Source organism: Macaca mulatta, chromosome 11 (assembly GCF_049350105.2).
Source record: "Macaca mulatta isolate MMU2019108-1 chromosome 11, T2T-MMU8v2.0, whole genome shotgun sequence".
Lineage (NCBI taxonomy): Eukaryota > Metazoa > Chordata > Mammalia > Primates > Cercopithecidae > Macaca > Macaca mulatta.
Window position 1 is genome coordinate 88,319,579 of NC_133416.1, and position 27,373 is coordinate 88,346,951.

General features: G+C 35.6%; 1 protein-coding gene, 1 long non-coding RNA gene and 1 pseudogene across 5 annotated transcripts in view; 1 reads left to right on the forward strand and 2 right to left on the reverse strand.

Annotated features, from left to right (window-relative positions):
* The window catches only part of ACSS3 (acyl-CoA synthetase short chain family member 3), a 187,385-nt gene that overhangs the window by 104,280 nt on the left and 55,732 nt on the right, over positions 1 to 27,373 (forward strand). For all 3 annotated transcript variants that reach the window (XM_077953210.1, XM_015152354.3, XM_077953211.1), the window contains one exon: positions 16,029 to 16,132. In XM_077953210.1, the coding sequence (XP_077809336.1) occupies positions 16,029 to 16,132 (104 nt within the window). The remainder of the gene's footprint in view (positions 1 to 16,028; positions 16,133 to 27,373) is intronic.
* Positions 11,107 to 12,577, reverse strand: LOC107000950 (small ribosomal subunit protein uS5 pseudogene; annotated as a pseudogene). Its single transcript, XR_013401276.1, has one exon. The product of XR_013401276.1 is annotated as a small ribosomal subunit protein uS5 pseudogene (transcript).
* LOC107000951 (uncharacterized) lies at positions 19,530 to 26,778 on the reverse strand. The gene is made up of 3 exons (XR_001448125.3): positions 26,602 to 26,778; positions 21,434 to 21,570; positions 19,530 to 20,087 (listed from the first exon to the last, which is right to left on the reverse strand). It is a non-coding gene; the product is annotated as an uncharacterized LOC107000951 (long non-coding RNA).

Sequence of the window (27,373 nt, forward strand, 5' to 3'; positions counted from 1 at the left end):
GAAAACTATGGTTAATTTTTCTGAGGAAAATTCATGCAAAAATTCTTAGTAAAGTATTATCAAAACAAATTCAACAACACATGAAAAGATTATACATTGTGTTCATGTGAGATTTTTCCATGGCATGCAAAACTGGTTTAACATACATAAATCTATCAGTGTGATACATCACATTAACAGGATCATCCTAATTGACATAGAAAAAGCATTCAACAAAATCCAACATCCTTTCTTGATAAAAACCTTCAACAGTTTAGGTATAGAAGGAATGTTTATAATAATAAAGACTTCATGAAAAAACCACAGCTAACATTATAATCACTGGAGAGAACTGAAAGCTTTTCACTAAGATCTGGTAAGGCAAGGATGCCCACTCATGCCACTTCTATTCAATATAATACTGGAACACTAGCAAGAACAATCAGACAAGAAAAAGAAATAAAATGTATCTAATTTGAAAAAGAAGAAATAAAATTATCTCTATTTGCAGATGATGTGGTCCTATATACAAAAAGTTCCAAAGATACCACAAAAAAGTTATTACTAATAAGTGAAATCACTAAATTGCAGAATACAAAATCAGCATACAAAAATCAGTGTCTTTTTCATACAAAAATAATGATCTAACTGAAAAGAAATCAAGAAAAGCCTCATATGCAATAACATTGAAAAAATAAAATAAAATACCTTGGAATAATTTTAACCAAAGAGGTGGAAAACTATATTGGTACTGTAAAACTATACATTAAAACTATAAAATATTGATGAAAGAAATGGAAGAAAACACAAATAAATGGAAAGGTAGCCAATTGCTCATGGATTGGAGGATTTAATATTATTAAAATGTCCATGCTATCAAAAGCAATATACAGATTCAATGCAATCTCTATCAAAATTCAAATGGCATTCTTCACGGAAATAGAAAAATTATCCTAAAATATGTATGAAAACATAAAAGACCCCAAGAAGACACAGCTATTCTGAGAAAGAACAACAAAGTTGGAGGCATCACATTTCGTGATTTAAAAGTATATTACAAAGCTGTAGTAATTAAAGCAGTAGCTTACTGGCATGAAAATAAAAACATAGATCACTGTGGCACAGGACAGAGAGCCCAGAAATAGATCCAAACATATATGGTCAACTAAGTCTTGGCAAGCACACCAAGAAGACACAATAGGAAATAGTAGTCTCTTTAATAAAAGGTATTGGTAAAACTGGGTTTCCAGATATAAAGAAGGAAATTAGATCCTTAACCTACATCATACACAAAAATCAACTCAAAATCGATAAAAGACCTAGATATAAGACCAGAAATGGTAAAACTTGTAGAAGAGAACATGGGGGAAAAGTTTCTGGCTGTTGGACTTGGCAATGGTTTTCTGTATATCATATCAAATGCTCAGGTCGCAAAAGCAAAAATAAATAAATAGAATTACATGAAACTAAAAAGCTCTGCACAGCAAAGGAAATAGCTAACAAAAAGAAACAGCTGCCTATGAAGTGGGAAAAAATATTCACAACTCATATATCTGATAAGGGGTTAATATCCAAAATTTTATAAAGAACTCATAGAGCTCAATTGTGGAAAAACAAATAACCTGATCAAAAAATGGGCAAAAGACCTGGATACAGATTTCTCCAAAAAAGGCATAAAAATAGCCAACACGTATATAGAAAGGTATTCGACATCATTAGTTATCAGGGTAATGCAAATGAAAACTGCTATGAGATGTCACCTCATATCTATTAGATGCTATTATCAAAAAGTCAAAAGATAACAAATGTTGATAAAGGTGTGGAGTAAAGGAAACTCTTGTACTCTGTTCTTGGGAATGTAGATTGTTACAGCCATTTTGGAAAACAGTATGGAGGATTCTAAAGAAATTTAAAATTCTTTAAAAACTACCATATGATCTAGCTATCCGTCTTCTGGGTATATACTCAAAGGAAATGAAGTCACCACCTCATAAACATATTTGCATTCCCGTGTTCATTGTGGCATCATTCACAATAGCAAAGAGATAGAAACAACCTGTGTCTGTCGATGCACAAATGGATAAAGAAACTGTGATACACATATACAATGAAATATCATTTTGTTCTAAAAAAGAGTAAGATTTTGTCAGTTGCCACGACATAGATGAAGCTGGAGACACTACGTTGTTAAGTAGGTCAGACAAAGAAAAATATTACATCATCTCATTTATATACGGAATTTTAAAACAAAAAAAAATAAAAAATACAGATATAGAGAAGAAAACCATGGTTTCCAGGATTTCCCAAGAAGGGGGAAAATGAACAGATATTCAGATAAACAGGTCAGAGGATACAAAGTAGCAGGTGTGTAGGATGAACAAGTCTAGAGACCTAGTGTACAACATATAACTTTCCAACTTTAGCAACCACCATTATTAAAATTAAACAAGAAAATGTACAAGCAAAAATGAAATTTCTTCATAAAGTTACCAATATTTCTTTCTAAAAAGCTCTTGGAGATACCCTGTGTCTTATCTACTGCACAAATATGAGCTCATATTCAGAGCTAACACTCCGGTTAGAATGATAAAATGGCAATGCCTGTATGTTTGGCTATCTTTGAGTTTGTGGTGGAGTTGCATATAAGCATTTCAAATATCCAGCTCTCATTACTAAATCTTTCTTTATTCAGCTACCAATTATCACAACAGTGGTCAAATCAGACAAGTAAATAATATGAACCCATTTTGTGAAAAAAATAAAAATTATAATTTATACATGTTAGAAAAGTGTTACCTCTCTCTGTCTGTTTCCTATATTTTAAAGCAACAAGGGTTGTTTGAGTTTATTTTTATCCCTCTGGTGCTTAGAATAAAAATTTTGGTTTAGGAGGAAGATTTTTATTAAACTGAGTCAGCAAGTTGAGGCTGATAATGGAGAAATGATTGCTATCTTGTTTGTATATGTATGACTCAAGGTTACACAGGTAAGCCTAAAGCTACATAAATATGAATGTGCGCAACTCTGGAATGATTTTAAATCCCATAACGATGTAGAAAACAGGAAAGCAAATTAGAAGGATGACATTATTGCTAAGCAAATTTGAGGACAGGATACCGCTAAAGGGAAGTAAATTATATTCACTACCTAAAAAAACTTACACTTTTTTATTTAGCATTTTTTGAATTTAGAGATATTCAGAGTATCTCTTCTGTGATACACTTGATAAAAGATATTGAAAAGTGTTATTGAACAAACCTAAAAATTTAAAGATGATATATATCTCTGTTAGGTTAGTAAATAATGAAACTGATCTAGCCTTAGGAACATGAGAATTTTCACATATTATATCAAAATAATATTTATGGTTCCAAGTTTATGTCATTGCTTTAAAAAATATTTTCATATGAAGTAGAAGTAATTTAACAGGGAACTCTGTGTACATTTATATTTCAACTTTTATTGAGTTATACATACAGAAAAGAACATAAATCAGAATTTTAAAAGTTATAATTACTACAAAGTGAACACATCCATTGAACACATCTAGATCAAGAAATAGCACATAACCTGCATCCCAGAAGCCCTCTCTTTTGTCCTTTCCCAGCCATGTCTCTTCCTGGCTTCCCAAAAATATGCCTTATCCTGACCTGTATCACTATATATTAGTTTTGCTTGATTTTTTGAACTTGATATAAATGGACTCATACAGAATGTATTCTTTGTTACCAGGCTTCTTTCATTTCGTTAATGCCTTGAACTTCATCCAGAAAGTTACAGTCAAAGTGGTTCTTGCATTTTGATTGCTGATTAGATCACTCTTCATGAGTATTTCAGTTTATTTACCTATTTTTCAGTTGAAATAACTTTTAATGTTATTGTTTTAAGTTGGCAGATACAGTGATACGTTTATTCTGTACAACATGATGTTCAATTCCAAAGTATAGATACATTGTAGAATGACTAAACCTAGCTAATTATTAATACACATGCATTACCTTACATAGTTCTCGTTTTTGTGGTAAGAACACTTTACATTTATTCTCTTAGCATTTTTCAGAAAGAATATATTAACTTTAGTCATCATGTTTACAACAGATCTCTTGGAGTTATTCCCCCTGTTTCACTGAAATTTTGTAGCCTTTGACCAATATCTCCCAACTAACCTCTCCCCTTCCAACCACCATAGCTTCTGGTAACCACCATAGCTGCTGGTAACCACCATTCTATTCTCTATCAGATCAGCAGTTGAATGCTTTTCTGGTTGTTTCTGATTTTTTGACTCTTATACAGTTGCGGCATTAATAATACATGTCTTTTTGGTGTCCATACACATATATTGCTGTTGAGCATATGTAACTAAAGTATAATGGCTACATTACAGGGTATGTCAAACAGTTTTCCAAGGTTTTCACCAATTTACACAATCACTTGCAGTGTGTGATTGTTCTAGAGTTTCCATGTCCCCACCAGAAGATGGCATTTTCAGTATTTTAAATTTTGGCCATTCTGATTGTCATGTAGTGATATCTCATTATCATTTAATTTGCATGTCAAGGTTATTAATGAGGTTGATCACCTTTTAATAATTGTTTGGCCATTGAAAGATCCTCTTTTATAACTTGCTTATTCAAGTCTTTTGCGAATTTTATTTTCTCTTTGTAGGAGTTTTTCATACTTTATTTTGGACCCAAGTCCTTTACTGACTTATGTGTATTATAAACAATCTTCTCCAACTTCTGACTTAAATTTTCCTTTTACCATCACAATGGTGACTTCTGATAAAAAGATGTGCCTTCTTATCAATAGTTTTCTTTTTGATTACTGCTTTTCAAGTCTTATTTAAAACATAGGTGTTGTTCCTGAATTTCATTTTCTAGAAATTTTATTGTTCATTTTACCTTTCATACTTACAACTATAATCTATCTGGAATAGATTTGTGTGTATGACATTAAGTAAGAGGCGGAGTTTTATTTTTTCCTTATGTATATCCATTTGATCAATTTCTATTTATTTAAATTGCCGTCCTTTTCTAACTGCCGTGCAGCAACACCTTTGTTATGACAGTGCCTACAAATACCTGGTTTGTTTCTCAATTCTACTCTGTGCCATCGGCCTACTTGTCTGTATTCACATTACTCTTACATTGTCTTTATCACTGTACATTTATAACAGATCTTTATCTACTATTAATATATCAAGCTTGTTCTCTTTCAAATTTGTTTTGAATATTCTTGGCCTGTTTTATTTCTAAACAAATTTTACTATCAGCCTAGCAGTTTTAAACACACACACATAAGGAGAGATAGAGAGTTTACAGATTGATACAGTGAAAATGTCCGTGTTAACATGTATATCTCCTTGTTTATTTAGGACTTTAATTTCTCTCATTAATTATTTTTGACTTACTGTGTGAAAATCTTGCATATCTTTTTATATTTAAGAAATTTTACTTTTATGCTATGGTCAATGGTATTATTTATACTTGCATTATTTGGTCCTAATATAACAACATGTAACTATTTTTGTATAATAACCTACTTTCTGAAGATCTTCCCCAAGTTACTTATTAATTGTAGTAGTTTTAACGTATATATGTATGATTGTATTATGTACAGAGTCATGTAGTTTGAGAAAAGTATCTATTTTATTTCTTCTTTTATGCCGCTTATTTCTTTTTTTTAACTTTATTCCTAGGATCCTCCAGTAAAATATTTAATTGAATTGGTGGCAAAGCTCATTTTTGTCTCATCCAGATTATCAGGAAGAAAGCTCTCAATATTCATTATTAAGAAAAATGATTTTAGCATTTTTGTTATTAACATATTATTTGTTTGGAGTAAAGCTATCAAATGAACAAAGTTTCTATTTTTGATGTTTGGGATTTTATCTATGTTTTTTCTTCATCTTCTGATAACCATATGACTTTTCCCCCTCTTATTCTATTAGGAGTTAATGTGGTGAATTACAGTGACTGATTTTTTAAGTGTCAAATCATTCTTACAATCTTGAAATAAATACATCTCGGTTAATATATTATGCTTTTTAAATATAGCTGAATTTAATTTGCTGACATTTTGTCGAAGATTTTTTTTAGTAGACCTTGTTTTTAGAGCAATTTTAGGTCACAGCAAAATCTCGTGGAAAGTTCAGAGCTTCTATATAGCTTATGTTTTCATGCATGCACAGCCTCCCCCACTATGAACATCTCACATTAGGGTTGTATCTCCTTTAAAATTGATGAACCTAGATTGATACCTCATTATCATCCAGAATCCATAATTTAAATACATTTTCATTCTTGGTATTGAACATTCTATGAAGTTTATCAGAAGTATTATGACATGCATCCATCACTATGGCATGGTTTTACCTGCCCTAAAAATAATCTATGCTCCACCTGTTACCCCCCTTCCTTTCTATAGTTGGGGATCTCTTTAAAACCAATCAAGATTGATCTCTTATTTTCCTTTCTTATACTCTCACTGGTTTTGGTTTCAGGGTTTTGCTTGTCTCATAAAATGGGCATGAAAGGCCTTTTCCCCACTATTATCTGGAAGATTTTATGTACAGTTGATTTTATTTAAATGTTTTGAAGTATTTAAAAATCAAATAAAACTCTCTGGGCCAGAAGTGACATTATGGGAAGGTTTTTTTTTTTTTTTTTTTGAGACGGAGTCTCACGCTGTTGAGTGCAGCGGCGCGATCTCGGCTCACTGCAAGCTCCGCCTCCTCGGTTCACGCCATTCTCCTGCCTCAGCCTCCTGAGTAGCTAGGACTACAGGCGCCCGCCACCGCGCCCGGCTAATTTTTTGTATTTTTAGTAGAGACGGGGTTTCACTGTGGTCTCGATCTCCTGACCTTGTGATCCGCCCGCCTCGGCCTCCCAAAGTGCTGGGATTACAGGCTTGAGCCACCGCGCCTGGCCGGGAAGGTTTTTAAGTTATGAATTCAAATTCCTGTTGATGCAAACTGCTTCTTAAATCTTTGACTTGATATCTTTCACTTATTTTTGAAACTTTTCTGTCTCTTTAAATACTTCTTCTACTTTATTTTCTCTTCTTAAACTTTGACACTTTAATAACACATATGTTAGAACTTTTTACCATATCACCTATATTTCATAGGCTCTATTTGATGATTTTTCTGCTTTTTTTCACAGTTGCAGTTAGATGATTTTATTGTAACCTGTATTTTGCGTTTCAAATCCTCTCTCTAGTTGTATCTAAACTTTCATCGAGTTTATAATTTCTTAACATTTTTCAGTTTAAATATTATCATTTGATTCTTTATTATAATTTCCAGTTCTCTGCTAATATTCTATGTATATTTCCTGAACATATTCATCCGAGTTATATTGAAGTCTATGAATGATAGCAAAAACACCTGATTTTATATGTGTTTTTCTAATGTCTCTTTTTTTCTCTTGAGTGTCTAATCATATGGTCTTGTCTTCCATTATATCACTGTTATAAGAAAATAGCTATTTTGGCCAGGCGCGGTGGCTCATGCCTGTAATCCCAGCATTTTGGGAGGCCGAGGCAAGTGGATCATTTGAGGTCAGGAGTTCGAGACCAGCCTGGCCAACGTAGTGAAACCCCATCTCTCCTAAAAATACAAAAAATTACCTGGGCATGGTGGTGGGTGCCTGTAATCCCAGCCACTTGGGAGGCTGAGGGAGGAGAATGGCTTGAATCCAGGAGGTGAGGTCGCAGTGAGCTGAGATTTCACTCTTGTACTCCAGCCTGGGTGACAGAGCAAGACTCCACCTCAGTAAAACAAACAAACAAACAAACAAAAACAAAAACAAATACAGAAAAAAGAAACTAGCTGTTTTGAGATACCGGATGTTTTCATATCCCCACAGAGTGATTCTTATTCCGACAGGCAATTGTCTTAAGGGAAGATCACTTCTATTCAATTAGGAATGGAGCTGACTTGAAGCTAGACTCCAATATTTGAGAGGCTTGGTTTCTTTCCAGTTTACCTCCATTATTAGGTATACGTCTTCAGGTGTGCAAACTGAATGCCTGGGTGTTTTATGTCACCTTTTTTCCATTGTGAATTTTAAATTTCGATTTTCCTTTCCCAAGAAATTATTATGACTGGACTTACCATTTAGTTCCAACGCCTGTCAGTCAGTCACATAGTTTTTGTTCGGTTTCCCAGCACTTCAATTACTGTTTCCAATTAACAAGTGTCCCAAGAAGGAAAGCAGTAAGACAAGCAGTCTTGTGTCTCTATGTTTTTTCTCTTTGGGCTTTTGATGTCTTAAGTGCTATTACCTTTGAGCTCTCTGATGTATTCAAAAGATACTTCATTTTTATATTTTTCCAGTTTGTTTGGTTGTACTTGAGAAAAAGAGAGAAAGGATTGTGCTTGAGAAAAAGAGAGATAGAGAGATGAGAGAGAGAGAGAGAGACACTGCTGGGCAAAATGCTAGTCAGTCATTGACAGAAGAGTCAAATACATGTGTAATATTAACACTAGCATCTTTACATTTTAAAAGTGAATTCTAATGGGAGCAAATAGAAGAAAATTGAATGTAGGGAAAATGAAGATAACCATAGGGATATTGATGGCAAAAAATAATGATAATCTATCATGTGAACTAGAAGTCAATGAGGCATCACTGAAATAATCTATTTTAATTTAACATCTGTTGGCACAAGTGAAGAGTAATTTTTGCTTATTTGGTAGTTTACGGACCTTGAAGGAAATATTCACTTTCATTTTTTTTTTGGTCCTCACTTTATTCACTGAAAATTCTTCATCAGATTTGTCTTTAGCTTTTTATTCATTTCTATTTTTGACTAAAATTAATTTGACAGCATTATCATTTTTCCATTTCCCTTTTTGCTTAATTTTCAGCTTCATTTGAGTCTTGAGTTATGTTCAGTTTTATATAAAATTAGGGAAAGGTGCATAGGTCTCAAGCCCATTCATTTTCTCTCCTCTCCTTTTTTTCTATTCTGGATATTATTATTTTGTTTAGTTTATAGTATTATAGATTTTAAAGTAGATAAACCTTTCCATGTGTTACCATCATCAGAAATTATCTACACACTTAATAGTCAATAATAATCTAGGACAGCACGCCAATAAACTGATCTCTGCAATATGATAGGCACATGTGATTATTAAACTCTTGAATTGGATTAGTATTACTGAGAAATTTATATTGCACTTTTTTTTTTTAATTTTAACTAATTGAAATTTTAAGGGAGGCTGAGGCAGATGGATCACAAGGTCAGGAGATGGAGACTCATCCTGGCTAACACGGTGAAACCCTGTCTCTACTAAAAATACAAAAAATTAGCCAGGCGTGGTGGTGGGCACCTGTAGTCCCAGCCACTAGGGAAGCTGAGGCAGGAGAATGGTGCGAACCCAGGAGGCGGAGCTTGCAGTGAGCCAACATCGCGCCACTGCACTCTGGCCTGGGCAACAGAGCGAGACTCCGTCTCAAAAAAAAAAAAAAAAAAAAAAAAAAAGATAAAGAAAAAGAAAAACTTAAATGGCCACATGTGGCTAGTAGCTACTATATTGTACAGTCCGATCTAGAGTGTATATAAGTAACTCAAGTAAATTTATCATCCAGATGGCCCAGATTACTCTACAAAAATGTCAATTTTAACTTTTTAAAATGTGTATTTACACAAGATATATTTATGAATTTTCCACTGTAGGCATTTATTCCTTTGTATTATTAATAAAATAATGTCAAGTCATTAATGAGGAATTTAACTGTTGAAAAGGTTACTATTTTTTTTATTTTTATTTTTTTACAAACGTTTCAAGGAAGTATCGTACTTCCTTGAAACCATAAGAAGATACCTGATGCCTAGGACAACTGTAAAATATAGATTTATACTAAGATTTGTTGTTTCAATTATTATCATGGTTACAAAAAGAGCAATTCACTTAGTATAGTTTTGTTTACTAAAAGGAATTGAGAGTTAAATTATATTTGATTAAATATTTATGAGATTTTATTGTTTCATCAATTATATCTTATTTCTAAATTTTATTTAGATTTGTATTCTGTTTATGTTCATTAGTATTATACAATTAGCAGTCTGTAATTGATAAAATAACAATAACTTTTTATAGTTTAAGGAATTTTAATACAAAAATAAATGGATAGTTTCTGGCATATTTAGCGAAAGAAGTCATCAGTATTACTTTGACATTTTTCTAAACCACTAATTATCTCACAATTTTTCCTTTGCATTCAATACATAGTAAAGTGATTTTAATGGAAATGGAAGGGATTTTTCTGACTTTCAGAGAAGAAGCCACTTTTATCATCCATTGTGGAATATTGTACCTTTCAATTTATTAGTGCCAGCATGACGATTGCTATAATAATGATATTAAAAATAGCAGTAAACAAGTTTAGGAAGAAAAGCAAAAGGAATATACTACAAAAACATAATAATAAATACTATGTTTTAAAATATATAATAGTCAAATTTGCCATCAAATAAGAGCTCAGTGCTAATGCATGGTTTATTATTATAATCAATTACTTAGATTAATTTTAGTGTATGTGATGGAGGATGGGGGATAGCCAAAAAATATTACAACTTGCAAAAATGCTGGTAACATCAAGATATCAGCTGTCCCTTGGTTTGCTAAAAAATCTATATTTTAATTTTTTAATTGACAATGTTGTATATTACATTTTCAATAGTGAATATTTTTGAAATTCTCAATCTCTAGTTTCATATATAAGCCAAAGACACGGGCATTTGAACCATCTAGAGTTCTTTAAACTAATTTATGGCTTAACAGGCATTGGAAATGTGGTATTAATATCTATAACATTATTCGTTTTGGCTGCTCTTTGCCTGCCCTGCTGGGATCAGCCAAACCTATCATTTTATAAATTTTAATGTGTTATCTAAATGAGTAATGTCTTTCATCATAGGAGTTTTCTAAAATATCAGAAAAGTGTTTGAATAACATAATTAAAAACATGACCCTATTTTTCAGTCCTAAGATTATCAATATTATGGCCTTTATATTTTTCATTTTCTCTTATTTTTACATAGTATATAAAGTTATAGGTGTATCCACCTCATTTTTATTATTATTATTATTTTTTAGACAGTAACCAGCTTGATTCATTTTATTTTTCTTCTATAAAAACCGTATGTTGTAGCCACAGCTGGAGCTTGGGTCCGCTGCACGGAGACTCTGGTGTGGGTCTTGACAAGGTGATCAGTGAATTCCTGACAGGGAGACTTGGTAAATACAGTTTCCTTCCAGAGGTCAGGGGTCAGGTAGCTGTAGGTCTTAGAGATGGCATCAAAGGTGGCCTTGGCAAAGTTGCACAGGGTGGCAGTGCAACCCCGAGCTGAGGTGTAGCAGTCATGGTTACCAGCCATCATGAGCAGCTTCTTGGGCACAGGCGCTGGGATGATGCCAGTGCTCCTGGGTACAGGAATGAGGCGCAACAGCACAGAGCCGCAGCGGCCTGTCACCTTGCAAGGGACGGTGTGGGGCTTGCTGATCTTGTTCCCCCAGTAGCCTCTGCGCACAGGGACAGTGGAGAGTTTGGCCAGGATGACGACCCCACGGATGGCAGTGGCCACCTCCTTGGAGCACTTAACACCCAGGCCGACGTGGCCATTGTAGTCCCTGATAGCAACAAACGCCTTGAACCTGGTGCGCTGGCCAGCACGGGTCTGCTTCTGCACCGGCATAGTCTTCAAAGCCTCGTCTTTGAGAGAGGCCCCCAAGGAAAAGTCAATGATCTCAGATTCCTTAATGGGCAGGGAGAAGACGTAGATCTCCTCCAGGGACTTGATCTTCATGCCCTTGACCAAGCGGCCCCGCTTGGTGGCGGGCATCCACTCCTTATCCTCGCCCTTGCCTCCGTGAGCTCCGCGGCCTCGGCCCAGGCCCCGGCTCCGGCCCCGTCCATGGCCGCGACCCCGGCCCAGGATGCCACTGCCAAAACCTCCGCGGAAGCCACCGCGGTTCCCCATCCCAGGGCCACCGGGGCCTCCGGGCCCCCCCGCTGCCCCGACGTCATCCGCCATTTGGTGTTTTCTCGGTGAAGTCAACCTCATTTTAAACATTAAAACTTTACACTAATCTTTATTATACTTTAACCTACTTTAATCATTAAATGTTTAAACAATTTTTTCATTCTGTTATAACAATTCTCTCAGATGAGGTCATTTTGGTCATCAAATTTTAATCTCAAATTACAAATACATACATTTGATTACTTTATCTCAAATTGCAAATGTATATGTAGTTTGTCAAAAAATTGTGTGCTTTTTTCCCCCTAGTCTCTGCCTCTTATTCATTCCCTTCCTTGCTCTCCCATTTTCGCCCTTACTTTTTATCCCCTTCTTTGTTCTCAAAGGCTTAAAGATTACCCTAGCAGCATTGCATACTGTTAGTGGGTACTCACAAAAATTATTCAAATAATTTCTTAACAAAGACTAGTAATAGGTTACTCTCCTATCTGAAATTTAAAATAATGCTTCTGTGTCTATATCAGAACATGTAAATTTTACCTTTGGCATTTATTGTGCTAAAGAACTGCTCCTAGATAATTTTGAATATGCAGTGGAGAAATATACAAGTGGCCAGCTACTCAAATATTATTTTTGACAGTGGATTGTACCATTATGTGAAGTCCTATAACAATGCCTAATTATTAAACCAATCATACTTTAAATTTTGGAAATCTGTTGAGATAACAGTTTACTTATAAAACGTTAAGTAATAGATTGTCTTAGCTGCATTCCGTGACACTTGCATACCCACACATGTGCATGCATACAAATCATTATCAGCATAATGATTTGAGCAGGAATTGAATACATAGTATTGAATTACAATTTTTCTTCATCCAGGCCAGTGTAAGAATTCTGTTGCTTCTTCAGAAAGTCATGGTCTGCCTCTACACTGTCCCATATGGTAGCCTCTGGCCTCATGTGGTTATTGAACTCTTGAAATACCCTCACGTGGCTATTGAGCTCTTGAAATGTGGCAAACCCGATTTGAGATTTGGTATTAAAAAAAGACTGGAAGATCTCACAAGTAATTTTCATATTCATTGCATGTTGAAATAATAACATTTGAGATATATGTATTTTAACAAAACATATTATTAGAGCTAATTTGACCTTATTCTTCTTTTTTCTCTGAATGTGGCTACTAGAAAATTTTAAACTAGATATATTTCTTGGACTTGTAGCTAACATTATATTTCCATTGAACCATACCAATGTATTAGCCCATTTTGCATTGTTGTAAGGAATACCTGAGGCTGGATAATTTATAAAGAAAAGAGATTTATTTCGGCTCATGGGTCTGCAGACTGTACAAGAAGCACAGTGCCACATCTGCTTCTGGTGAGCCCTCAGAAAGCTTACAATCATGGTTGAAGACTCAGGGAGAGCAAGCATCTCACATAGCAAGAGAGGAAGCAAGAGGGAGGAGACGAGGTGCCTGGCTTTTAAAACCAGCTATCATGTGAACAAGTAGAGTAAGTGAGAACTCACTTATTACCATGGGGAGGACACTAAGACTCTCCACTAGGCCCCACCTTCAACACTGGTTGTGGGGGGGGTCACATTTCAACATGAGATTTGGAGGGAACAGATATCCTAACTATATCACCAATTTGGTTCATCCTCATGGCTCCAACTACATTATTGCAAAAAAAAAGTAATAAGATAATTTTACTCTCTGAATATCTTTATATTAGCAGATGATTTTTTTTTCTTTTCTCAGAAAACGAGTGTGGATCTAGTAACAGCACATTGGATGTTTTATCACAATTTAACTAAAACCTCTTCTGACACCCTTATAGATATAAAGGTATCATCTTCTATAGATGAAAATTACCATGAATAATTCTAGGTGATTGCACTTCACATATAGACATCATTTATCAGTGATTCATTTATACTCAAAAATTAATTATTGTGTATTTTCAATAGCTGTTTATAACCTCTATTTTCTGTAGAATAATTAAACTGTTACTTTTTTTCTCACTACTGCGGTCAAATGCACCTTCAGGGCCAAGATTATCTATAAAAGTTAGGGAAGATGTTAAAGTAAAATTGGTGACATGAGAACTTGACAATTTTGTTTGTTTTGTGGCCCATCTTCTATTGAAGTTCATGCTATCTCTTTGTAATGCCATCTCTCCACTCTTCAGACCTCCCTTTAGCCTATTTAATCAACAAGTCACAGACTTTCATTTTACTCTCCACCTCTGTGATCCTTGAGTGATTTTTAATACTATCTTGAAGAGAATCCTTCTATCAAAATACTCTTATTTCCCTCTGTGTCTTCCACTGTTAGACTTCAGCTACCATAAATACTATCATCCTTCAGAACAGACAGGTTTTCAAGATCTCTAAGTTTGAAATTGCCTTCTGCCCATAATGACACCCTGTTTTTCTCACCTTGCTTTCATTTTCATCAAACTTTTTCTTATGTGACTTCTAGTCATTTACCTCACTATTTTTCCTTGTAGTTTTCTTTTATTCTGGTTATTGCTGCCTTGCTTCCTATAATTCCTGCCTATTCTAGAGTTTCCAGACAGCTTTTCCAGCATTGATTTCCCACCCCTTATATCACACCCCAATCTGTGCTATCCCTGGTTAGCCTCCCAGGTCACTGATTGAGTCCATAAAAAAACAACTGGCTGTTCTCAAGTCTTTTCACATTTATGTTGTACACTGAAAATATCCTAGAATAGTAATTCCAGAATTTTGCTCTCCTTAAGTCACTGTTTTTTCTCAATTTCCACACTCTTAGAAACCAACATGCCTCCTCTTTTACTTAGAAGAATAAGTCAAACCGGTGTTTATTTTGCTAACTCCCCACCTCTGCCCTTTATCATTCTGAGCATCTAGAAATGTTTAAATACCTAAAAATTTCATGTACTTTGATTGGTCTTGGAGTTATAAGGATACACGTTCCTAAGGAGCTCATAGTGCAGTGTGGGAAATAGACAAAAACAAAAGAATTCTACAATGAGATACATGTTTATAGCAAAGACAGAAACAGAATGTTATTGGAACATAGGAGTAGAAGTATTTGAATCTCCATGAATCTTTATGAAATGATATGAAAAATTAAGGGAATAGTAAAATATACTACATTATTCAGGATCAGTAGACAGGTTTTTGTTTGTCAACTGTTTGTGTTTTACTTTGATGATAAATGAATTAACTCTACACAAACACACACACACACACTTTATATATACATATATATAGAAACAGGTCATGAGGACATTTGAAAATGGAAAAAAAAACAAAAACAAAAACAAAACGACAAAACACCCATGCTCTCAATGAACCACTAATTGGGTCAACACAATTGTATTTTTCTATTTTATTTTTTTCCATTCTGTAGTATGGTGCTTTCTGCCAAAAATGCTTATTCTCCTTCGTCTATTAGTACTCTTGTATTCCTTTTGACTGTAGAACCTTTTTGACTTCCAAGGCCACAATGGTACTTACTTCTTCACTAGCTATTTCTCCTATATATGTCCTTGGAATAGGAAAAATATGTACTTGAAATTAAAGTAATTTTTATCAGAGGAACTCACAAGAAGGAACAAATTCATATTTATAAGAATATTTGCTGCCTTAACCGATACTTATGTATGTATTTTTTGTGTATACCCTTCCTTGGAATTCAGCAAACAAATTTGGAGCTAAAATTAGCAGGGACAATATCAAGGTGAAATATATTTTATCTTTGATCATTAGATCAACATGATAGATTGATTACAGAGATCAACTCAATTGCTTTTTTAAAAACTGAAAAGTGCTAGCTGTGAATTCTACTTTGGAACTACCTCATTCCAATTCTGTGATGTGTGTTTGGTTACATTTGGGCCCAAACAAGAAATGACTCTCATCATTATACAGTCTGATGTATTGGTTATATGGCTGTATTCCTCTGACATAATGAGTGTGGTTAAACAATGTTTTTAAAATGTAAATACAATTATATTGATTTATTTTCCAGGAATAATTTGAATTCACTGTCTCATATTCAGGTTCAAAACATTATTTGTGGCTGGAGAACGATGTGATGTAGAGACCCTGGAATGGTCCAAAAATGTCTTCAGAGTACCTGTCTTAGACCATTGGTGGCAAACTGGTGAGCATTTTCCTAGCATGCACGTAAATATTAAAGAAATGTTCCAAAATGCTGCAAGGATTGGAGGAAACTTTTGAGCGATGGATGACCAGCAGATCAGACACAAACTCAGGATTCGAGTGATTCAGGTTTCAGTAAAAATAAGTAATTTTTAAATTGTTATTAATAATGTCTTCATAAGTGACATTGATGCCACCATTCTCTTGGTCTGTAGGTATAAAGCACTAAAGACCTCTTTATCTTCTCTTCTTTGTTTCTTATATCTGGTAAGTTACTAAGTCTCAGATTTTCCTTTGAAGTGTCTGTTGGGTTCATTCCACCGTCAGTATTCCCTTTGCCTTTGAGCTCTGGCAGCTGCATCATCCTCTGTCCTGATTTAAAGTTTCCTAATCACTCATCTCTGTTCTCTCTGCTTTTTGATACACCCTGCACACTGCTCCCAGAGTCCTTTTATGAAGACCTGTTCCTCTCATAGGACTCTCTGGCCACCTTCTTGTGTTCTATAATATCTAATATATTCTGCCACATATTCTGCCTAGCATTAAAGGCAGATAAATTTATTTTTCTTCAAAACAATTGTCATTATATATGTAATTTATTCATTTAATTTATTTTGTTTATTCTCTATAGTCCTCCCACTAAGTGTTTCCTGGGAAACAAATTTTCATATTAAATGGATCAACTATAAACTTTGGAATAAGCAGACAACCACCACAACAATAACTCTTTCTGCTTCTTCTTTTGAGGGGTGGCTATATATATGAGAGCGAGTACATTGTCTAGAAGCCATTTACCTCCTCACCAGGTATAGAGATTTAAAAAAATTTGACCCACTGAAAGCAGCTATGAGCCGTGGGAGCCTTACAGCCTTCAAATGTACATATTTTAGTTCAGTCCCGCTTAGTTTAATGAACTAGATCAACCTTTCTATATACATGTTTTCAGTATTCTCACCTTCTCTGCATCTGGGGCAGAATATCAAATTTGGGTTAAAAATTAGTAAGAATACTTTGCAAAAAAATAGCTCTGATTGTAAAAATGATTTTCATGTAAACAATTAACTGAATGACTAAACCTCAAATTCAGTGTTTGGTGATTCAGAAATGTTTGATTCTGAGAAATTATACTTTTTATATTATGTCCTCGACTATTGTTCTTTAAAAATGTGTTTTCTGTCTGGGCATGGTGGCTCACGCCTGTAATTCCTGAACTTTGGGAGGCCAAAACGGGCAGATCACTCGAGGTCAGGAGTTCGAGACCAGCCTGGTCAACATGATGAAGCCCCATCTCTACTTAAAATACAAAAAATTCACCGGGCGTGATGGAGCATGCCTGTAATCTCAGCTACTCGGGAGGCTGAGAATTGCTTGAACCCGGGAGGCGGAGGGTGCAGTGAGCTGAGATCCTATCATTGTACTCCAGCCTGGGCAACAGAGCGAGACTCTGTCTCAAAAACACAAAAAAGAAAAAAAGAAAAAAATGTTTTCTACATCCTTTGTAATATGAAATATAAAATGAATAATCAGAGCAGAGGACACTTTCCTTACATAAGATGAAAATCAGAAAACAACTTTCTATTCCCTCCAGTTTTATTTACTAAGGGGAAAATTACGTATTTAAACTCAGATTTGTAACTCCTTAGAAAATACAAAGTATAAGAATGAATTTCAAGAACAATCCATGCTATGTGTAGAAATACATAAAAAGAAGTGAAGAATTATTGCATCTGCAAGAATGTTTACAGTATTTATGTATTCCCTATTAGCCAGGAAAATTTTAACAGTTATTTTCTTGGTCATGAACTGGAAAATGTTTTGTCACCTTTCAGATAATTTCTCTTATCTGGTCAAAATGGGGGCATTACTTCCCACACAAACGTGACCTGCCACAAACGCTTGTGGAAGAGTTCTGTTTTTCTCTCTTCAAGGTGACTGTGCCAAAACTCACTGAAGAAAACTAGCACATTCACAAATAAAATTATAAAATTATTTTACTTTTTCTTATAGACACCTTTGTACATAATAGCCTGTGTGGATGTATTTAGTTAGTGTATTCAGGCTTACAAAAAAGCTCTCTGAAGCCTGTGACAGAAGCATATGAGGTCCCTGGTGGGTGCTGAGTTCCATGAGAATTTGCAATTTTTCTTTAATGTATTGTTCCAAGGGAATTAATAGCCACGTGTGTCAATGTGCTGTCACTGTAATCAGGTTGGAGTGACGGTTAATTGCCATGGAAAACGTGGATTTTACTAATAAAATGACTGATTCTTTCCATTTCCATTATCCTCACCCCGTTTGATTTTACAACTTTTGTTTAGTATTCTGTCCTATTGAACTACACAAATACATGTGGATGGGTAGATAGGTAGCTAGTAGCTGGATTGCTAGATCGTTTTGTGCTTTGTAAAATAATTTCATTACAGGTGATGAAGAGGTCGGCTACTAACAGGAAACTAGTTAGGATCTCTATTCATTTGCATAGAAAAAATCAATTTATCATTTTTAAAGTTGTGTGTTGTGATAAGTAGTTATAAAACGATACTGAAGGTCTGGGCGCGGTGGTTCAAGTCTGTAGTCCTAGCACTTTGGGAGGCCAAGGTGGGAAGATCACGAGGTCAGGAGTTCAAGACCAGCCTGACCAACATGGTGAAACCCCATCTCTACTAAAATACAAAAAAATTAGCCAGGCATGGTAGTGTGTGCATGCAATCCCAACTACTTGGGAGGCTGAGGCAAGAGAATCGCTTGAACCAGGGAGGTGGAGGTTGCAATGAGCCGAGGTCACGCCACTGCACTCCAGCCTGGGCGACAGAGTAAGACTCTGTCTCAGTAAAATAAAATAAAATAAAATAAAATAAAATTTCAACCATTCTTTCTTTAGGTGCTATCAAATTGATGTTTGATTCCAGGGGGAAAGGGCAAGTATGTTATGAGTTGTTATGAACTCTTATGAAAAGAAAAGCATCTGGTATTTCAAGAGCATTCAGGAGTTTCCTAGTTTTGTATATCAGATAGGTGGTGGTGCATTTCCCCAAGAAGTGTGCTAGTAAACACGTGTTAATGTTTAAGAGAAGGTTAGCTTTAGCCAAAGAATACTTTGCTTTATTTCAAATTTCAAGTTTTCTACAGGGTCCCTTTTTCTTGTTATTGACTTAGAAGTTGATATTTTTTACATACTTGCACACTTTTATGAGACTTTCATATAAATTCATATTTATATGAAGAATTCATGAATTTGCTCTCTGATTACATTGATATATGTGTACAAATGAGCTGCTTAGAAACTGTGATGTGTAATTTGAAATTAGTAAGGGATATGTTAAGTAACTAAAATGTATGAATAAAAATTAAGTAGTTCCTATGACTTGAGTTGTAAGAAGGGACTCTGCAGTCAGTTCTTTTATATGACCATGTTTTGTTAATCAGGGTTCTCCAGAGAGACAGAATTTGTAGATACAGATACAGATATATGAGAGGACACTTGTTAGAGAGGTTGGCTGACATGATTACGGAGGCTAAGAAATCCTGTAACAGGCCATCTGCAAGCTGGAGACCCTGGAATTCTGGTAGCATTGCTCAGTCCAAGTCCAAAGGCCTCAGAATGAGGGAAGCCAATGAATGATGTCACTCTTAGTTCAAGACCAAAGGCTTGAGAACTCAGGGACCACTTGTGTAAGTTCTGGACTCCAAAGATAGGGGAGCCTGGAGTTGTTGTCCAGGGATAGGAGAAGAATATATTCCAACTTCAGCAGATGGGTGCACACATTCACCTTTCCTCTGTTCTTGTTCTTTCTGGTCTTGCCTTTTTGGATGCCCACTCACACTGAGGAAAGATCTTCTCATCTTCTCCACTCAGACTCACATATTCGTCTCTTCTGGAAACATCTTCACAGACACAAGCAAAAATAATGCTTTACCAGGTTGCTAGATATTTCTTAATTCAGTCAAGTTGACACCTAAAATTAACCATCACACATTATTATTGTTACTCTAGTGCAACTTGTATTAGTACCAACAGATTTTAGTCATTAACATCCTCTTTATTTCATTAAAAAGACATTCTTTGATATCTGATTCAAATAATATCTAATATTCTAAATTGAGAACTAATCTGTAGAAAATACAAAAACAGATTAGCACCCTCCACCCCTCATAGGAGCATTTTAATAAAGAATTGTTCCTGTTCAGCACCACTGAAGCATGAATCTCTTGCTTTGGAGTATAATAATGTAAATATTTAATGTTCTCATGAAGGAAATTGGTCTTGTCAAGTTTAGAGAGGAGAGTTGTCTCCATTTGTTTCTAAATCTGTATAAAAGCCACATTGTCATTCACCCAGATGTATTATCTTCACAGTAACTCATCCATAAGAAAATTAAAAACATCTGGATTATTGACTGAATTTTTCATTTTCTTTTTTTACCCAGAGATAGAGAAACAGAGGTGTTACAATCATAATATAAAAAGGGAAAACAAAAAGATAATGGTTTCATTAAAATATGGTAATTCATGTGCCAAAACAAAAAGAACAGCCAGAACTTCCTTATCCTCAGCTGTACGATCCCCACATAAAACACTATATTGTTATAGAGGTCAGACAGGAAGCACAATTTTGGAAGCAAAGAACTGTCAGTACAGTGCGTGGTGGCATTTACAGGATTATTTTTCTTGTGATTTAAGATCACTATAAAGGAATTATTGTTTTTATGAGTAAATGAGCTAGTGCAAAAAAAAATTATTTGTTAAAGTTCAGAGACTTACTATTAAATCCTAAACACAGTAGATCTATTTTTTTCTGTCCTTCCTTCCTTCCTTCGTTCCTTCATTCCTTCCTTCCTTTCTTCCTCCTCCTTTTCCTTCCTTCCCTCCCTGTGTCCCTCCTCGCTGTCTTCCTCCCTTCTTTCCTCCTTACCTCTCTTCCACACTTCTTCCCTCCCTACCTCTCTTCCACACTTCTTCCCTCCCTACCTCTCTTCCACACTTCTTCCTTCTTTTATTTTATTCCTCCCTTCTTTTATTTCCTCCTTCCTTCCTTCATTCCTATTTGCTATAAGATATGGTATTGGTTTTTGAAATGATTGTTAACAAAACATCCTGGAGTCCCAATGTTTAACGTTATTTAATCCTAGATAAAAACACTTCGTTCTTTCTCTTGCTATCACTCAATTAATTCATGACAGCTACAAAGATAGAATACTCAACTTCCACAATGGCTTTTATAAGGGACAACTTAGTGAAGGGTTTAGTTCAACAAAATTCAGATTATTTTTACCTGTTGACAGGACACGATCTGTGTACTTACCATTAGAAGCTCTAGAGCTTATATTGAAAGTGTTTCAAGTGTCCTCATGTCCAGGTACTGATGACATAGTCGAAATGAAGTAATGACCATCAACTTGAGCAGCACTAGGTGATTTTGTTGTTTGTTTATTTTCATCACTTTAATGGAGGAATAAAATTCTTAGATAATTCACAGAATTTTTTAAACTCTAAGGAAAAATTTCAGTGAGAAACCAGTAGTCATCTAATGAACTGAGACATTGGTTATGATTGAAATGGTTGATCTCACTTTATCTGCCTTGAGCCATCTTTGTGGAGTTCTTTTATCTTGGTGTAATCAGAGTATTTCACTCCGTATTTGATTGAACTGCTTCAGTTTTAATTGCAACTACAATTCTGAATTAACTATAGTCTATATATAGCCTAACTCTCCCTCCTTTGGGGAATAATCTGATAATTCTGGAATTTGTTAAACTGAACTCAAAGGCTCCAATAAACTTCAGTTATGCCATCTCCTAAATCTAAACTATTGATTCTAAGGGTACACATACCCTAATGCTGTGTTACTAAAATGTGTCAGGGCTACTTGACATGATTTCTTATTTTTGCACAGCTTGTCAAGTTAGAATTCCTGACAGCAGACAACTGAGGCAAGACGTTTAACTACAAAAGTTAATGAGGCTGATCAAATGTAATCCTTATTCTTAGGGATCTCTGGAGAAGATTCACTAACTCAGAAATTTTTTAAGACAGTAATACGTTTTGTTTACAAAAATCAAAACCACAAAGTAGCATAATTACTAAGAGTTGGATAACAGAGATCTCTGTGGGAAATGTTACAGGCACAACTACAGCCCTGTCTCATTCCTCCTAAGTAAACAAATTGTAAAACACTTAACTAGGATTTGAGGATTTGACAGGTAAGGTATTAAAGTCTAAGTCACTTTTTTTCCTTGATCATCCTCTTCCATTGTTACTCTTGAATTCTCAGACATTTTTCTTTCATGTGTCCATGTTGATATGCTGAATTGCAGATGGATTTTAATCTGTCAGCCTGCAGTTCTCTATATTTAGGCTATAATAGGAAATTTTATATCCCTGGAATCAGCATTGAGAACATTATGCCTCTTGTTATTTCTTTCGCTTTTTAAAACATTTTACAACTATGTGTTATATGTGTGACTTTATTCGAATTTACTTAGCTTGTGTCCTGTGCAAAATCTTGTATATTTACTGCAAAATAGATTCCTAGGTGTACCTAAGCGTAAGAGGCCCCATATGGCTAATGTGACAATGAAGAAAGCATATTCTTGGTGACTTGAGGACTCCATCTTGAATTATTTAAAAACCTCTTTTCTGTGGTTTGGGTACCAATAGCCATTAGCAAATATTCCTCTGGCTGCAGATCGGGGAGCAAAATATTTCCATGTGCTATCAAATGCTGCCTTCTGGATTTTGCTTTTTAACTACTTATTATTCTCTGCTTCTGTATTTTACTCAGTAATTTTTGAGTCTATCAAAATTGCACTATGGTGGGAGGGTTTCTTTAAAGTACATGTCTGTGTTTCAAAGATAATGGATTGAATTAGTGTGAAATGCAAACTGTAGAACTCAAAGAGCTGGGTTGTACTGAACTGGCAAAACACGGTCCCATGAACTGGGTTGCCCAGGAGATACCTTAGGCTACTTTCGAATAGTAGAATGCAAATAATCTTTCAATAATACGAATGACTTAACGACTGTCTGATACATCTTTGTTTTTCACAATTCAATGGTCAGAAATACATTTTTTCATTCCATTCATAGAAAAGGTATTTTTTGGTAAATTTAGCATGAGAAGTTGTGATGGGGGGAAAAGCAGTTATATAGACACAGTGTCATCTCAGCAACGTGTAGCTAGAGATGGCGTGACAGCATCCATCTGGTGAGAGAGAAAAGAAGCCCTATGTCATTATCGTTGCCTGGCAACAGCATTTTTTCTCATTTAGAGTAGTCTTCATTAGTTTAAAGTAGGTGATTTTCACTGATAATTTGAAAAGCTGGAGCTTAGAAGTAAGCTGCATGAATTTGGTTTGTGGAAAGAATAACCTTTTGTCAAACCTAAGGCATGCTTAATAAGGCTTTCTCTTTCTGAAAGTGAATAACTGTTTACAAACTGCTAATCCACCTGAGAATGAATTCCCAAAGCAAACACCCTCATTGAATTAGACATTTTAATCTTCATAGCATTATAATGTAAAAAGAACATAATTTTTAAAAAATATGATAACACAAATTACTTGAGAGATGTAGAATTGTGTTTTAGAATCACTATTTGTGCTCATTATTATATCAGTGATAATGCTTTGGCAAGAGACTAAACGCTGGGAAATCGATTAATAATATAAAGTTGTTTTGGCCTTTGAAATACCTGTTCCAATTCTCCTCCTACCCTTGGCAAGGATCACGTATAAACCATGTTGGAAAGGTGAAAATATGTCACGTTTTTATAGATCTTCACAGGAACAAGAGTTATCTATACCTTCCTTTGACAAACTTTACTGTCTGAAAATTTGATTCTCCCTGCTACATGTAAACCCCTGCACTGGGCCTACTTCCCCCACAAAACAATTCCCAATCCCTCTTTTGCTGTGAATTTTAATTTGGAAAACAGCGGGTGGCTATTCTCCTTGGAGTAACAATGTGGGTAGCAAAAAGTGATGCAGAATCCAGTAGGACTGCCTTTAAATCCCAATTCAGCCACTTACTCTATAGCCACGGGCAAATCCTTGATCTTCAGTTTCCTCAGGACTAATTGAAAGCTTTAAGTAAAGTGAAATATGTACTTACAACCTAGAAGAATTCCTGGTATATAGTCAGCACTCAAAAAATACTGTTTTTATTTTGCTTTCTATAAATAGCCCTTCATGAATGTAAAGGCCATCTTCAGAATCTTGGCCTGTAAATAATTCAGCTTCAAAAAAACTTAGCCTGTAAAAGTGGAATTTATGTTTGAGAAAATGTAACTGTAGAGATTTTACTTTCCTTGAGTCAACTAACTAGTTGGCATTAGGACCAGAACTCTCATTGTTCTGTGCTGTCCTGGGTCCTCTCCCCATAGCTTTTATCTCATGCCTTCATTAACTCAGCGTTTCTTATCTAAACACAAGGTTTTTTATGGGCTTCTCCATTGAGTCCTCCACAGTTAGAGGCAATGTGCTGGTAAGGGAGTAAGATAAGACTAGTGTCTCATAGCTCGAATTAATGGTCTTCTTCCTGTACAAAAAGTTATGTTGCTTTGAATTAAGTATTTTAAACTAAAATCGTGCTATCTCCTGAACACAAAGATTAAATTGATTTTCTTTCACTAGTGTACATCTCACTGTTTCTGCTTTCTTTCTGCTACCTATTCAAGTTATTTATAGTTCACTGTGAAGATTCAGAGGTGGGGAGAGTGGTTTCTTTACAAATTGCCTCTATGCCCATCCTGATGCTGTGATTAATATGATTCAGCAGTACTAGGTCGCTGCATTGATTTATTCCTAAGTCTTCTGCTTGCAGCACGGGCTACCGACTTCTAAATCCATATTGTTTTAATGTAGTTTCTGGAAGCATTGTAAAGGCAGAATGGCCGATTGCCAGATCCAGCGGGAGCTCTCATTTACAGAGCTGGACTTGTGAACTTGCCACCTCATCTTCCTCTTAACCCTCGTTCACATCTAGTTTTCTTTAACTTTTGAGCCACAACCCTGGGGGTTAACTTGGCCTTTTCCCTCTTGTTTTTGCCCCATATCCAGACAATCACCAAGATATTTTGATCTTGAATATAATTAAAATTTGGTCATATCTTCCACTGCCAGTCACCTGCACCAGACCGTCCACATCTATCTGATTTATTGCTTTGGGTTGGGATCATCAGTTTAGTGCTCCAGTTAGCAACTGAAGAGATTTTTCTATAATGCAGTTCTGAGTGAATCACCTCTGTGAAACTCTCCATGTCTCCCATTGTTCCTGGAACAATATTCAAATTTCTTAACACGGCGTGAAAGGCATTTCATGATCTGCCTCTGTTCACTTCTTCCACTTGGTATCTCATCATCTCCCTAAGTACACCTGCCTCCCACAATCTTTGCTCTGCTGAATAACTCATAGTCCTTTGACGGTCTAACTTCTGAACCTTTATACATGCTGCAATTTCTATTTGGCATGTATTTATGCCCTCAGCACTTTCTTCTTCCAAAAAGAAATACCTTTTAGTGAATACAATATATTCAATAAATACTTACTGAATGAATGTCCTTTGAATATCATTCTTGGAATAAGAAAATCTTGGAATTGGCCGGGCGCAGTGGCTCAAGCCTGTAATCCCAGCACTTTGGGAGGCCGAGACGGGCGGATCACGAGGTCAGGAGATCGAGACCATCCTGGCTAATATGGTGAAACCCCGTCTCTACTAAAAATACAAAAAACTAGCCGGGCGAGGTGGTGGGCGCCTGTAGTCCCAGCTACTCGGGAGGCTGAGGCAGGAGAATGGCGTAAACCCGGGAGGCGGAGCTTGCAGTGAGCTGAGATCCGGCCACTGCACTCCAGCCTGGGCGACAAAGCGAGACTCCGTCTCAAAAAAAAAAAAAAAAAAAAAAAAGGAAATCTTGGAATTATAATAGTAATATATAGTTTTTATCTTCCTGGAGTCCTCTTTTTTTCTTTCTGGTTCATTTTGGGATTGCATTCTGTGATTTGGTACTTATTTTTTAGGCCCTTGATCTTTATCATGGGAGCCTAAAATCATGTTAGAAGTATGCATTTACTAGTCAGCAAACATTTCCCAAGCACAGAATGTCAGGGACTGGACTGTTTGGTCCTGCCGATACAAATGACTCTCAGGCACACAGACTGATTTCAACTGCAGGCTAGGAGAACGTTTTTTGTTAACTACATGCACTTTTTTTTTGAGACTTGCACTAAATCTTTTTTAAAAGGTGATATAACATTTTTATTGGGAAATGTTCCAAGTATTTATTGCTATGTAAAAACAAACAAACAAACAAACAAACAAAACAAAACAAAAAAACACTCCAGAACCTGGCAGCTTAAAACAACAACCATATCTCATGATTTTGTGGATCATAGGCAGAAATCAGCCAGGGATTCTGGTGCTCCAAGTACTATGACTAAAACAACTCGGACAGTATTCAGTGATGAATTTGTTACCTGAAAGAGCTCCCAATCCAGACTCCAAGAGGGGGTTCTTGGGCCTCACACAAGATTGAATTCAGGGCAAGTCCATAGAGTAAAGTGAAAGCAAGTTTATTAGGAAAGTAAAGGAATAAAATTGTGCTACTCCATAGGAAGAGCAGCCCAAACGGCTACTGGTTGACTATTTCTATAGTTATTTTTAATTATGTGCTAGACAAGGGGTGGATGTTTCATGAGTTTTCTGGGAAAGGGGTGAGCACTTCCCAGAAGTGAGGGTTCCTCCCCTTTTTAGACCATATAGGGTAACTTCCTGACATTGCCATGGCATTTGTAAACTCATGGCACTGGTGAGAGTGTCTTTTAGCATGCTAATGCATTATAATTAGCACATAATGAGCAGTGAGGATGACCAGAGGTCACTTTCATAAAACATTTTTGTTTTGGTGGGTTTTGGCCAGCTGGTTTACCTCATGCTGTTTTATCAGCAAGGTCTTTGTCACCTGTATCTTGTGCCAACTTCCTATCTCATCCTGTGACTAAGAATGCCTAACCACTTTGGAATGCAGCCCAGTAGGTCTCAGTATTATTTTACCCAGCTCCTATTCAAGATGGAGTTGTTCTGGTTCGAATGCCTCTGACATATTTTCCCCCTACCTTTTATAAGAGAACCCTAATCCTAAGGGTTGTAGAGGGATAAAAATCCATCTTCTGTAACTTCTTCAGGTTGAATAGGGGCAATGATATTCCTGCCTGTTGGGTCTTTTGTATTCAGGTTAGAGAGGAACTT